General features: G+C 35.1%; 1 protein-coding gene across 6 annotated transcripts in view; it reads right to left on the bottom strand.

Annotated features, from left to right (window-relative positions):
* Positions 1-15199, bottom strand: part of MRTFB (myocardin related transcription factor B) — a 336737-nt gene that overhangs the window by 122312 nt on the left and 199226 nt on the right. For all 6 annotated transcript variants that reach the window (XM_032242720.1, XM_032242723.1, XM_032242725.1 and 3 more), the window contains one exon: positions 5921-6137. In XM_032242720.1, coding sequence (XP_032098611.1) covers positions 5921-6074 — 154 coding nt within the window. In that variant the 5' untranslated portion in view covers positions 6075-6137. The remainder of the gene's footprint in view (positions 1-5920; positions 6138-15199) is intronic.

The following is a 15199-nucleotide window of genomic DNA, read 5'->3' on the forward strand; positions in this document are numbered from 1 at the left end:
ACTCCAGATCCTAAATATGTTAAAGGCAAAGCCAATGACAAGATTTTAGAGAAAATTACTCTTTTCTATTACTTCCAGTTATAGAAAGGGAAAGCAAGAACTCCACAGCTCTGTCTTGTCTATTGAGCATTTATTTGTTTCCTGCCTGTTTATGACACTAGGACAATTTTCTGTTTGGCTATCTGTTCCAGAGAAAAATAGAAATTTCCTCTCTCTCCCTCAACAATCTCCATTCATTCATTATACCAGCTCACCCACAGCCTCAAGAACCCAGTTTTAACCAAGACAAATGCTCAATGCCCTTGTGTATTTCCAGATACTTGGACTGACAGTAAGCTTAGCAGGTTAATGAGGAGTAGGGAAATGCTTTCCAAGTAAAACCCTCAAAAAAGGCCAGCTGTGAACATATGCCATTCATTTTCTATGGTGCAAGGCAAGCAGTTTTCTTTGGCTGGGTTCCATGGCTAGGCAAAGTTCACCTGACTGTTTGCAAACATGTTAATACATGTATTGAATTCAAAGCAAAGAGCCATGTTGGGTTCCCTTGTGTGCAACAAACTTCTAAATAAATTATTTTCTCTCTAGTAAATGATCATTCAAGAACTGAAAAAGAGCTTACCTAAATTTACTCAGTATGATACATTTAATGAATGGAAAATCTTAGAGGAAAAGTTCAAGATGGGACTATGAGCTCAAAACCCTAACAACTGCAGTAACTAGTAATACCAAAGTTTAAAATAAGAACAGCAAATATCATTCTTCCTTATTGAGGCCTAAAACACACTGACTGCTTCACAGAAAGTTGAGTTTAAAAAAACCTTTTAATTCAGGAAAACGGAGGTAGACAATACTGATTTTACAGAAGTCTAAATTAGCCGGCCTGTGCTGTATTTGTGACTGTGTCAACATGACTGCTCCTCACCTTCAAAGTACCTGGACTCAAGACATACCAAACAGTATTAAAATACCAAACAGTTTTTAAAAACGAAAATCTACATTAACTTCTCTACTCACTCCTATAACAATACTGGCAATGACTTAAAGCTTACATTCATCAGCCAGTATCCCCGAGAGTTGCTCTGCCTGACAGCTTACCAGTGTTGCATATGACCTAAGAAGGAACAGCATCTCGCGCAGCGTCCCCTCAAAGCGTGGGCACAGGCAAAGGGCTGCAGCTCCTTCCGCGATGTTGTTTCCATTCACTTTGTCTTTCCTTCGTGAGCTTTTCCAACTTAAACACTGAAGTCCTATTCCTTCGACTGGTTTTCTTTTTATTCCCAGTCTGCTCAGGTGAAGGAATGTAAATCGTGAAAAAGATGGATCTAATGTGTATTTAAAATGTCAAAGTGAAGCTCAATGCCCTGTATATGCATTATTTTAGGAAAGGTAGATTCTGCATGTGTTTCTGTATATCCACTTTCCTTCATTAAGGCCTCACTTGTGAGGAAAAGTTAATTGCCTAAATGGCTGCCTTACTTTTGAGGCACTATTTTGGTCACATTCAAGGGTAAAGGAAAATCCCAGCTTCTCTTTACTAAATATCTCCCCTACATGCTCCAGTAGTGGGAATATCCTGTCGCTCTACTATCATCAGCAACATAAATATGAATGTAAAACAAGAGAAGATCCAGGAATCATTACTTAAACATCAACTTCATTTTCCTTGTAAAGTTTATTTATAAACTATTATATATTACCCTTTTAGACACTAACGCCAAATTGAAAGAGCACCATTTTCCCCCACAACAGAAAATAATTCTAATAAGTGAAACTCAAATGTTTAGGGTTAACAATAAAACACAATCACCAAAAAAATCTGAATTCAATTATTTCATAATATCTAAACAGTACTTTGTATTGATTAATTTTGAGGCCAATACCTGCATTTTGTATATAATATGACTTAAATATTGCATTAAGAAGACCTAAAAAATGAGTAATGTACCTGAAAAAAACCATTAAAGTAAGAATGTTATGGTCCTTTCATCTACATATTACTTGATGTGAATATACTCTGCTCACATAACTGTAAAAAACCTAGATGATATAAAATTTAATAGTTTTATTTTGACAGTGACAAAAATTGTATGTATTTATCATGTACTTTTGAAATATGTGTACACTGTGGAATGGCTAAACTGAATTAATATATCATTACTTCAAATATTTCCTTTTTTTTTGTGGTGACATTTAAAATCTGCTCTCTTAGCAATTTTCAACACAATACATTGTTATTAACCTTGGTTACTATGTTGTACAATAGATCTCTTGAACTTATTCCTCCTACCTAACTGAAATTTTTTATCATTTGACCAGCATTTCCCCAAAAACCTAGATTTCTAATAGCCAAGTAAGAATGCCTTTTATGCCTTGGAATGTACATGCAAATTAGGTTAATACATCATAAGCGTGAAATTGTATGTCTGAATAAAAAATAAGGCTTCTATAATAACTTCCCGAAGTCATTTATCAGAAAAGAGGAAGTTGTCTCATAGTGGAGTCCCTGCATGGTATCTCAAATTATGAGATGTTCTTTCATTTACTCCATATTGAACAAAAAAGTACTCTTGGAGAAAACACACTGGTTTAAAAACCAACTTCATTTGAGACAGTGCAGTGATTTCTCAAGGACCTAAAAATAGAAATTCCATTTGACCCAGCAATCCCATTACTGGGTATATACCCAAAGAACTATAAAATGTTCTACTATAAAGACACATGCACATGTATGTTCATTGCAGCCCTGTGTACAATAGCAAAGACCTGGAACCAACCCAAATGCCCATCAATGACAGATTGGACAAAGAAAATATGGTACATATACCCCATGGAATACTACGCAGCCATAAAAAAAATGATGAGTTCGTGTCCTTTGTAGGGACGTGGATGAATCTGGAAACCATCATTCTCAGCAAACTGACACAAGAACAGAAAGTGAAACACCGCATTGTTCTCACTCATAGGTGGGTGTTGAACAATGAGAACATGTGGACCTAGGGAGAGGAGCATCACACACTGGGAACAGCTGGGGTGGTTAGGGGAGAGACAGCGAGGGGTGAGGAGGGTAACATGGGGGGAAATGGCAGATATAGTATGCATCTAAAACAAAAAAAATAAAAAAAATTTTTTAAAGTCAAAATTTAGTGATATGTAATAAAATAACCAAAAGCAAAATAATATGATATTTATAAAATATATGAGAATGGGCTTAAATATATATATGAATGGATAAATGTAGCTAGGGCACAAATAAAACAAGATTGACCAAGAATCAGTATTTGATGAACATGGGTGATGGGTATATGGGGTTTCATTGTTACATACTCTATACTTTTCTATACATTTGAGAAATTTTCCTTAATAAAATTAAAAGTAGAAAAAAAACCAACTTCATTTGAAGCTGTTTTCAGGTTTACAGAAATATTTTCATCAGAATTAGAAAAAGGAAGAGAGAAAAAAAATCAAGACATTATTCCCAGTTAGAACCTTAAAATTCAAAGTGTTGGGTGTTGTTACAAAGCAGCCTTTTAAAAACTGCTTTTAAAAAAGTAGTCAAATATTATTCTCTTAGAAACAACACTAGGAACAGTTACTCTGGGAAAGTAACTGTGCAGATAAGAGGCAAGATTGGGAGGAAAACCTACTTTTCACTAGGTAATCACAACATTTTAAATCACATGACTATATTATCTGCTTAAAAAAAGGCAAAATTCTGAAACAAAAATTAGAGCCCCATAAAATGTAACAACCAATGACAAATCAAACAAGTGATCATGTTATACAGATTATGAGCATATAAGATAATTTAAAAAAAAGTTTTGTGAATGGTAATTGTGATCTAGACATGAAATTTTTCAATATCAAATCATGCACATGTTAAAAAACTGCTGTAGCTCAAACAAAAGAGACAGAAATGAAGATGTATCCTGGAAATTAGTGCTAGATGGATGATGCACAGGGGTTCTACTGCTGATAAAAACAATGACCACAAAAAGTCACGTATAGATTTTGAGTAGGATGAACAATGAGAGTGGTTAAAACAATCCCATATTATTGCAATGCTTCATAAAATGCAACTACATACAAATTAAAATTTTTACCATTTCATCTACTTCCCTAAAAGCTTATAAGGGGAGATTACTTTGTATTTGGGCTTATCACGTAAAAATCTGGCATATTAACTTTTGCTGTAAATGACCATAAAGGATGAAGTCTCCTCACACTTTCCTCCCCATTACAGAAGACCATTATTGTGTACAACTATATATTCTGATTTTATAACAGTTCAACTCTTATTTTCTTTTACAGTAATAATTTGGACATTATACTGCTCCAAGGGTACTGTGTAAATCTGATCACACTTAGTCATGTTTTAGTAAATGGGGCTATATTCTCTCATCCACTGTCTAAGGTAAATATGGGGTCCTAAAAGATGGAAGGTTTAAAAGTTATCACCAGCAAGTTAACCACAGCATCCTGAAGGTTTGATGGCACTTAAGCTAAGATGCTGCTTTAAACCTATCAAAATGGTCAAGGGTTGTGTTTAACAACAAGATTCAGATACAAACCAAAACACGTTTTATTTAAAAGAGAACAAGTACATACTAAAGACATATACCAAAGGCCTAAGAAGAGTGGTATATGTATGTTTTTTATCCATTTTCCTAAATAAGGTAAGTCTAACAATTAGGAGGACTGGAAAACACCCAGGACCCAGGAAGGTAAGTGACAAGGTACCTAAGGAGGCATTCTGTAGAGAAAGCAGTTTTATTTCTTCTTTTTTTTAAAAAGAAAACAAAACTGAAATTTACAAATATACTTGTGAGTGTTAAGAGTCATCAGAACTGTGGAAGGTATAGTAATTCCAGATAAAATCCTTAATTATTATTATTATTTTTTTTTTTTTTTGAGACGGAGTTTCGCTCTTGTTACCCAGGCTGGAGTGCAATGGCGCGATCTCGGCTCACCGCAGCCTCCGCCTCCTGGGTTCAGGCAATTCTCCTGCCTCAGCCTCCTGAGTAGCTGGGACTACAGGCACGCGCCACCATGCCCAGCTAATGTTTTGTATTTTTAGTAGAGACGGGGTTTCACCATGTTGACCAGGATGGTCTCGATCTCTTGACCTCGTGATCCACCCGCCTCGGCCTCCCAAAGTGCTGGGATTACAGGCTTGAGCCACCGCGCCCGGCCCTTAATTATTTTTTAATGTGTATGCTTGGAGTGTTTGTAAATTTTAACATTACTTTGTTAGATTTTATGTCTTAAGTATTAAAGGTATATGTCATCTATCTCTATTCATTTATGTTAAAAATTGACAGTATTGTGTTTTCTGGAGACTCTGAAATATCTCTGTGAGCAATGAAAATTTCCTGAACAGAAAATGAATAAATAGAAAATATTCATTTTGTAGACAATGATGAGGCAGCCAAAGACTGAGAATATGGCTATATCCAATATCCATTAATATAATAAATACTCAAAGAAGAAGTTCCTGACTTCTTAATCATCACTGAGACAGCTTTCCCACTTCTGAAATTAAGGTGCAACACACCGGAGATGGAGAAAGTGGGAGGAGAATGTAGTCATATCCACAATCAATTTCCAGGCACAGCACAAGAACCTACTTTCCAATGCCATCCCAGCACGAAATCATCTGCTTGTGCTAAAATGACTGAATCTAAAGTTTATTTCCAAAAGTAACATCACTACCAAAGATACTTACTGGGAAAATAATGAAAGAACTGGATGGAAAGTGAAAATCTGCCTGTCATTAAAAACCATCCAATGTCTCTGTGGGGTTCTCCTCCATGACAGACTGCCAAACTGACCAAAATACTACTGCCCAAGAGGAATAATCTGGCCTCCCAAAGAGGAGAAATCTTTAAATCAAACATCCCATTGCACATGCTGAAGAACTCACCATTTTTCCTTTCATTCAGAGGAGGTAAGTTTTGACTGGACTGCAAGGAGAGTTCCTGGAATTCGTGAGCCACAGCTTCACTTTGAGGACTTGGAGCAAGATGGGCTAAAGGTCCCACTTCATCCTCGGTGTCTATAGCCCCTGTGTGATCCATTGTGTTCCAGCCACTGCCAGCAGGGAGGACCAGGCACCTCTTAAATGTGGCCTGTTGAAGACACTGCCAAAATAAAGAATGTGTAAAGAGATGGTGCAGTTATTTTTCTCCAATTTGCACAAAAGTATTAAAACAAGAATTGTGGGTTCTAGTCCAGTTTTACTGCTGTATGGTCATACTAATCCCATTTACCCTCTCTGGACCTCAGATTCCTTATCTAACACACAAGAATAACACACTTCCCACCTAAAAACAAGCAATTATAAGGTAAATAAAAGTTGAAATATATTTTGTATATTTTTTAATACCATGGATTAAAGAAGGTCATAGCCATTGGTGGCACTGAAGATTTAATGCATGCTAAAATGAAAAGACAGTCCACAAATGTTGATGAAAATAAAGAAGCAGTCTAGGTTGAATATTCATCTTACCTGCTATGCATCAAGCAAGTTTAAATTAGTCAACATTCACAGCAACCAGTAAGCTTTCAGATAATGACTCTTCTATCAGCCTGAGTCTCAAGAGTGAGAACAGAACTTTCAGCTAACCCACCGTGGATATATACTTCATGACAAAGAAACAAACTTTTATTTTAAGTCACTGAAATTTGGGATTGTTATCACAGTATAACCTGGCTCATTCTGATAGGGAAATCAGCAACAGAAGTACCAAAGATACAATAAAAATTCTGAACATGTGACATTGGCTTAAAGGCTAAAAAGTGGGCAGCAGAAAACTGTTACTGGAGGCTAGGTCAGTCCATGTTATGGAAGTGGCAAAACATTTGGTAACATTGTTTGCTATCTGCTTTTCTCATAGCATTTCATAGCACAGTGTGTTCATCCTCTCACCTACTGATGGACATCATTTGGGTTGTTTCCAGTTTTCGACTACTACAAATAGGGATGCTACCAATGTTCCTGTACAGGTATCTATATGAACATGAGCTTTCACTTCTCTTGGGTAAACACCAAATATCCAAATGGTAAATACCAAGATGGTATTTACTGTTGATGGCATTTACTATCTTGGTATTTACCACTTCTCTTGGGTAAATACCATCTTGGTATTTACCCAAAAGATGTGAAAGTATGTATCCATATAGATACTTCTACAGGAGTGAAATGGCTGGATAACATGACAGCTCTATGTTTAAATTTTTAAGAAACTGACAAACTGTGTTCCAAAGTGGCTGTACTATTTTACATTCTTATCAGCAGGGTATGAGAATTCCAACTGTACCACATCCTAAGTACTTCATATGGTCAGTCTTTTTCATTTCAGTCACTTTAATGGGCAAGTAGTATCTCACTGTGGTTTTAATTTGCATTTCCTGAGTGACTAATGATGTTGAGCATCTTTTAATTTGCCATCCCTATATCTTCTTTGGCTAACTATCTGATCAAATATTTTGTTTATTTTTTTTAGATTAGGTGGTTTATTGAGTTTTCAGAGTTTTAAAAATATATTTTGAACACAAGTGTTCTATCAGATATATTATTTACAAGTATTTTATCTCATGATATGGCTTTTTTATGCTCTTAATAGTGTTTTTTGAAGAGCAGATAGTTTTAATTTAATAAAATCCACTACTGATCAATTTTTTCTTTTATGAATCATGTTTCTGTTGCTGTAGCTAAAAAATCTTTGATTAGCTCAAGGTAATAAAGATTACTTCCTGTTTTCTTCTAGATATAATGTTTTACATTTAAGTTTATGATCCATTTTAATTTTTATTTATGCAGTGAAATATGAATCAAATCTTTCAGTTTTTTTTTGGCATATGTATAACTGTTCTATCATCATTTGTTGACAGGATTGTCTTTATTAAATTGCCTTTGCATTTTTGTTGAAATTCAACTGACTATGCATAAGTAGATCTATTTCTTGACTTTCTATTTAGTTCCCAAAAAGAAGTGAGCCACAAAGTGGGGTGGGGGGCAGGTGTGTGCACTGTGCTCCAAGTCTCTGGCTGATCCCTAAACTATATATATGCAGGGCAGACTCCATGTAACCCAGCTAAGGCAAAAAGAACTGAAGTGAGATCTCTGGAGATGCCCACCAAAGAAAAGACAACTTGTAAGAGTTCAGCCTGCTGAAACAGAACACCACTCTTAAGAAGAAACCTAACAGAATCTAGAGTCTCTACAACTGTCAATCTGAATCACATATCCAATGAAAATATCCTTTAATAAAGAAGGCAAAATCGTCACCAGCAAATCCAAATCATAAGAAATTCTTAAAAAAACTTACTTAGACTGAAGAGAAGTGATATCAGATAAAAACTCAGATTTCAGAAATGAAAAGTATCAGAAATAGTAAATGTGTAGATAAAGAAACTGAAGATTAGCTTTTCTTCTAAACTTCATTATCATTCAAAGCAAAAATTATAACACCCTGTTGTGAGATTTACAACTATATGTAGATGTAATATATATGACATAAAAGATGAAAGAGGGGTAGATATGTTCAGTGTTTTTACATTTCCATACAACATAAAAAAAGTGTAATTTTAACTTCAGGTAGACTGAGACAATTGTATACAACTACTTAAAACAACTATTTAACAAATACAAATAGTTTTAGCTAAAACATCACAGGGATATAAAAATAGCATTCTTAAAAATACCCAATTAACCCCAAAGAAGGAAAAGATGCATAACTAAAAAGAGACAGGACAAGCAAATAGCAAAACAGACCTAAATCCAACCTTATCAATAATTACATTAAATGTAGATGGTCTCAACACTCCAATTAAAAGAGATAGGATGAATTTTTTAAAGCCTATAAATGTATGCATATAAGTGACATACTTTAAATATGAAGACACAATAGGGTAGAAAATGAATAGAAAAAGACAGGTCATGCAAACAAGAATTCCGAGAAGCTTGTGATGTCTATATTAATATCAAATAAAGTAGACTTTGAAAAAGATGTGTTAGGTGAATTTGCAAGTCAAATTACTTATTTCACTAAGGAATATTAAAATACAACTCCTAGACTTTTTCAAAACTATGAATTTTCATTTCAATTTATTTATTCATACAAAATAAAATCTGTTCATATCAAATTAATTCTAAGATACAAGTACCATAATGCCCTTATAATGGAAACATGTACAAGCTCTGAGCATGAGTGCTAATGATTTGGAAGATCCTTTAGGCATAGATTTAAAAAAATATTTTCATGCAGTATTATCTGTTCTTCACACTGAAGAATTCTTTCAACCTATTATGGCGTGACTTTATGCTCACCTTAAACTCCCACACATCCTTCCCAATTATGAAAATTATAAGCTAAGGAAATCTTTATAAAATGTAGGAAAGGCAAAGATTAAGTTTCCAAAAAATTTTAACTTAATATTCATGAACATTTTTGAGAGAGTATAGACTAAATCTACTCTGAAATTTTCCAAGCTGTCACCTTGAGGTCTACTTAACTACTTGATGATTTTCTTTTGAAAGTAAGATCCAACATCAAACATAAAATGGACTACTCTCTGTCCAGTAGTCAATAATTAAAATGTTAAAGAAATGGCATTAAAACAGATTTCATTGGACCATAATTTAATTATGAAAGTAAAACAATCATTTAGCTTTCACTGGACAAATTATGATAAAATATTAATTTGTCTAGAACTGACAGCATGAATGAGAAAATTACAATCTTACAAATTCCAATAACATAACCGCAGTCCAAAATGAAACAAAGCCAATATTGATCCAGCATTAAGTACAGCATAATACTGTAAAATCAACCTGGGATACAGCTTCTCTCAAAAAACAAACCAGTTCATTGAGATATTTTGCCAGAGGTAGTGAAAAAAAAATACAAAAAAAAAAAAAAAAAAACAAAACAACCCAAGAGCTATTACATTTTCAGTTTTCATTTATTCATTCACTAATTTTTTTGAATCGAGTCAAGAGAACACCAGTAATAATGACATTACATTTTAAAATATAGTGGGCTATTGGACTAAGGCATTCCCCAATCAGTGCTAATATGTGTTTGGAACTGAGGATACAAGTGCTTCTGAACTCTCCTCACAATGTGATAATAATTTGGGGAGGTTTAAAAAAAAATCCCTGCTAGGTAGGGGTTTTTGGGGAGAGAATCTCCAGAGATTGTATTACAACTGGTCTGGGACAGAGTGATCCTACTGTGTAGCAAGCATTGAGAATCACTGGCCTATTAGAACCTCTCATTTTATACAGATTATAAATCATTTGCCCAATGAGTGGAAGGAGACGTCAAAGGCAATTATTACTATATTTACGAAAAACAGAAGAATATAAGTAGGGTAAGTAGGTACAAAGTGTCATTTAGGAACTTTGTTTTGGGTTTTTTTGTTTTGTTTTGTTTTGTTTTTTTGAGACAGAGTCTCGCTCGCCCAGGCTGGAGTGCAGTGGTGCAAACTCCGTCCACTGCAGCCTCTACCTCCCAGGTCCAAGTGGTTCTCACTCTTCAGCCTCCCAAGTACCCGGGATTATAGGCACCACCACCACAGTCAGTTAATTTTTGTATTTTTTAGTAGAGACAGGGTTTCTTCATGTTGGTCAGAGTGGTCTTGAACTCCTGACCTCAGGTGATTTGCCCGCCTTGGCCTCCCAAAGTGCTGTGATTACAGGTGTGAGCCACCGGCCTGGCCTCTATTTAGGAATCTAAAGAAATAAATGTCTAACTGTATTTGGGTAAGTTAGGGAAGTCTTCAAGGATGAGTAGGAGTTCACTAGGCACAGAGTTTTTCTCATGAGTAAAAGGAAACAGCACAAATATCACCTAACAGTAAAAAGTTGGATAGGGCCAGTGTAGAGGATATGACACAGAGTGGCAGAAGGTAAGGCTGGTGCAATAAAGTACAATACAATTAAAATGGACTATAAAAACCAGTGACATGATTGACTTTGTATTTTAAAAAGATAATTCTGACAGAGACCAGTAACTGATAAAGTCTCAGGCTGAAATGCTGAGGAACGAAGACAGCTGAAATGCAGAAACAGTAATAAATTCAAATACAGTCATGCTTAACGACCGGGATAAACTCTGAGAAATGCTTTGTTAGATGATTTCGTTTTGTGCACTTAGAAAACTCTAGATGGTACAGCCTACTAGACTCCTAGACTGCAGGGCATAGCCTATGGCTCCTAGGCTACAAAAACCTGTACAGCATGTTACTGTGCTGAATGCTGCAGGCGACTAACACAGCAGTAAGCATTTGTGTCTCCAGACATAAAAAAGGTACAGGAAAAATAAAGCATTATAATTTTATGGGACCAATGTTATATGGTGCATGACTATACTACTAGAGAGGCAATATGTCAAGGCTTGAGGATGGCCCATTTGCAAGGCAGAGATTAAAGAACTGAGGATAGCTGAGGTTCACAGATTTGGGCAGTTGGAAAGGCTGGTGGTACCATTAATACCAAGGCAGGTATGAGTACTGAGGGGCTACTCACAAAGAGTGTTCACTTAGAGAAACTACAGGCCCCTAAGGTCAGAATACTGAAAAAGGTATGGCTGTAGAGACAGCCATTTGACTTCAGACAAATCATTTATCTCTTAGAGATCTAGTTTCCTAATTCTGGAAAATGGGAATGACAACTGAAGAGATGGGAAGAATACTTACTCAGCTTGATATTAAATCTAATCTAGACTTTCCTTAATTTTGCCCTAATGATTCCTCTCTGGGTATCAACATTCCCATTTTATAGATGAGAAAGCCAAGGCTTGGAAGGATTAAACAAACTTGAGAGTCTAGCAGCAAAGTCAGGTTTCCAACTTCAGAGCTCATATTCCTACCATGACAACATGGTATGCATGTGCCAAAATGCAAATAAACTGAAGCAAAGAATTGGGAGAGACAGATGTTGGGGAGTGGAGTAGAGGGAGAAGGGGAAAAGGAAAACAAGGTTGTGAAAAAATCCATTTGTACAAATCCTTAACATGTATATTGAAGGCCTACATTATTAGGCACTGTACTGGACTCGACCTCCAGTGATGAATCAATCATAATCCCTGCTCTCAAAGAGGGCAAGACCTAGTCATATAGGCAGTTACCACACTTCAGTGCTTAACAGGAGCTTCATTGCCAATGAAGGAAACCCTCTCCTCTTGTTCCATTTTGCAAAATGCTGAAAGCGTGACTGGAATTAAACTTCAGACAGGAAGAAAATGAAATCTACAGTAGCAGATGCACTACATATAAACGGGACATCTTTTTGATGCTAGGTTACAATTTTTTTTCAAATAAACAACTTCTAAGTAGGATTTTGATTTCTAACTGTTGGGTTTTTATGTGTGGCCATTAAGTATATAGAAAAAATGTACTATAAAAATAGCAAATACTGACAATACACTGTATAGAAAAAGTTATAGAACATTCCTGTGCTGGAAGTGGCTATTATAGTTCTAAGAATGCCAATGTGAGGATTTTATTTTTTAACTTGTTCACTAAAGGAATAACTTTCAAATGAACACACCATGGAGCAAATTGCACACTAACCCTCCAACATAATACATTCTTAGTAAGTACTATAACGCTTAAGTAAACATCATTTCTTGAAATATTATAATCCATCTATAAAAATTTGAACTAGCAAAAGTTTCAAACACATGTAGCTTTTAAATATAAAAAGAAAAGGAAATAGAAAATGTTATTTGTTCTCCAAGTAAAATGGCCAAAACCCAAGTCTTTTCAGTTTGAACAACTGTGTTTTTAAGCACATTCATAATGAACGAATCTCAAAGAATAAGAATTGATTAGAGGATTAATTTTAAGCAAGGATGATTTCCATATTTAGCAAATATTGGGTTAAAAACAAGCTGTAATTTTGTTTAATTATAATTACCATGATTTAAATGCTAAGAAGTAAATGTTTATAAACAGATTAAACAAATGTTCTATTTAACAGATAAAAATATATTGTACTCCTGTGTCCAAGTTCTCTAAGGCAAGGAGACAATGAAGGGAAGAGGTGAAAGAAAGGGAAAGAGAAAGGGAAACAAAAAAAGACTTTTTGTTTTCTAGTGTTTAACTTTTGCTGTTAGGAATCAATGGAATTTACTTTAAATTTTAAAAACACATGAAAAAATGAAGCGTGATTTACTTGTCTAAGATATCATGACTAGGTGCAGCAGTGGGACCATGAGTCCCCTAATTTGTAATTCTGTTCTTTAGCATTTAATTAGCTGGAGTCAGAAACCCTGACAAACCAAGCCAGTTAGTTAGCTGGTAAACTAAAAAACTAAGTTTATAGAGGAGTCATTAAAAATGATATGCACAAATCTTAAAACATTCTTCTTGAATCAGAGTGCATAATTGTCAGTTCATTTGCCAGCCTTCTGATACAGGGTCAATGCTATCTCTTGTCTCTTTGCAGATGTGCTGGCCTTCTGGCATAAGCCACTACTGTCTATGGCTTTTTTTGTTTCTTTAAAGTCGAACAAAAATTGAAAATATTCTGGGTACAGAATACATCTATATTTTACTATTTTAACCCAATATTTTCAGTTTCTCATCCATACCTGATATACTATAGTATTACTTAAGCAACATATCTTTGTTTCTAAACATCCAAAATTTTTTGCACTCATATTTTGTCAGTTTACATTAATATTTAAATTACTACGATTGGCATAAACAGATTTAGGGACGAACACAGCTGACTTCTGGTTAGCACACAATTCAGTTAGTGACAAACACAACTCAATTAGTAACAACAGAATAACAACACCAGCCTTTAGTACACCTCCTGGCCATAACCACTCAGCATGTCCTGAAACAAAGGGAATGAAGAGAGCTGGTAATCCAGAAATCTGGTCAAGTAGAGGATAGCTAAGATAGCTTCTGCCACAAAGCATTTAAAAAAATATGTTAATTACAGGGGCATCTCAAATCAGAAACCTGGGTCTTTTTAAGTATTCTGGAGTCTATTAATACAAATTGCAACTAAGATATTATTTCATTACTGTTTAAGTTCTTGTAAAATGTGTTTATATTGTACTCTTAATACAACAGCTCAGAGTACACACCAAACAAAAGTCAATCTTCAGAGTTTCACAAAAGCAGTATAGTAGAACTGTAAGTTTCTAACACTATCAGTTAAATATGAGATCATCTATTCTGATTTTATCAAAGTCCTTCAAAATACTTTTGAGTTATTAACAATCTTAAAGTGTAAAATTTGGTAGTCTTTCAGTATATTCACAAGGTGTGTAACCATCACTATCCAATTCCAGAACATTCTCATCATATCTAAAAGAAAAATCTTGTATCCATCAGCGCAGTAGTCATTTCTTAATCTCTCCCTCAGTCCCTAGGAAATACTAATCTACTTTCTGTCTCTATTGATTTGTCTGCCCCAGACATTTCATGTAAATAGAATCAGAATATGTAGCCTTTTGTGTGTATCTTTTGTCATTTAACATATTTTCAAGATGTATCTATATTGTCCAAGTATCAGTATTTTACTCCTTTCTGTGGTTGACTAATATTTCATTGTAAGAATTTACCACGTTTTGTTTATCCATTCATCAGATGATGGACTTTGGATTGTTTCCACCTTTTGGCTACTAAGAATGTTGCTGTAAGTACACAAGTTTTTGTGTGAACATATTTTTTCCATTCTATTGGGTATACACATAGAAATGGAATTGCTGGGTCATAGGGTAAGTCTATATGTAATCATCTGAGAGAACGTCCACGTGTTGTCCACAGTGACTATACCATTTTACATTTCCACCAGTAAAAGCTGAGATTCCAACTTCTCTACATCCTTAAAAAAAAAAAAAAATTATAGCTATCCTTGTGAATGTAAAGTGGTAGCTCCTTGTGGTTTTGATTTGCATTTCCCTAATGACTAATGATGCTGAATCTCCTTTCATGCGCTTATTGGCTATTTATACATCTTCTTTAGAGAAATGCCCATTTTTTTTTAAATTGTACTTTGGGTTCTGAGGTACATGTGCAGATCATGCAGGATTGTTGCATAGGTACACACAGTAATGTGGTTTTCTGCCTCCATCCCCCCGTCACCTACATCTGCCATTTCTCCCAATGTTATCCCTGCCCGACCTCCCCATACCCCCACTGTCCCTCCCTTGGCCCCGAACAAATCCCAGTGTTT

This window comes from Sapajus apella, unplaced genomic scaffold, assembly GCF_009761245.1.
Source record: "Sapajus apella isolate SASKATOON/1434 unplaced genomic scaffold, GSC_monkey_1.0 scaffold51, whole genome shotgun sequence".
Lineage (NCBI taxonomy): Eukaryota > Metazoa > Chordata > Mammalia > Primates > Cebidae > Sapajus > Sapajus apella.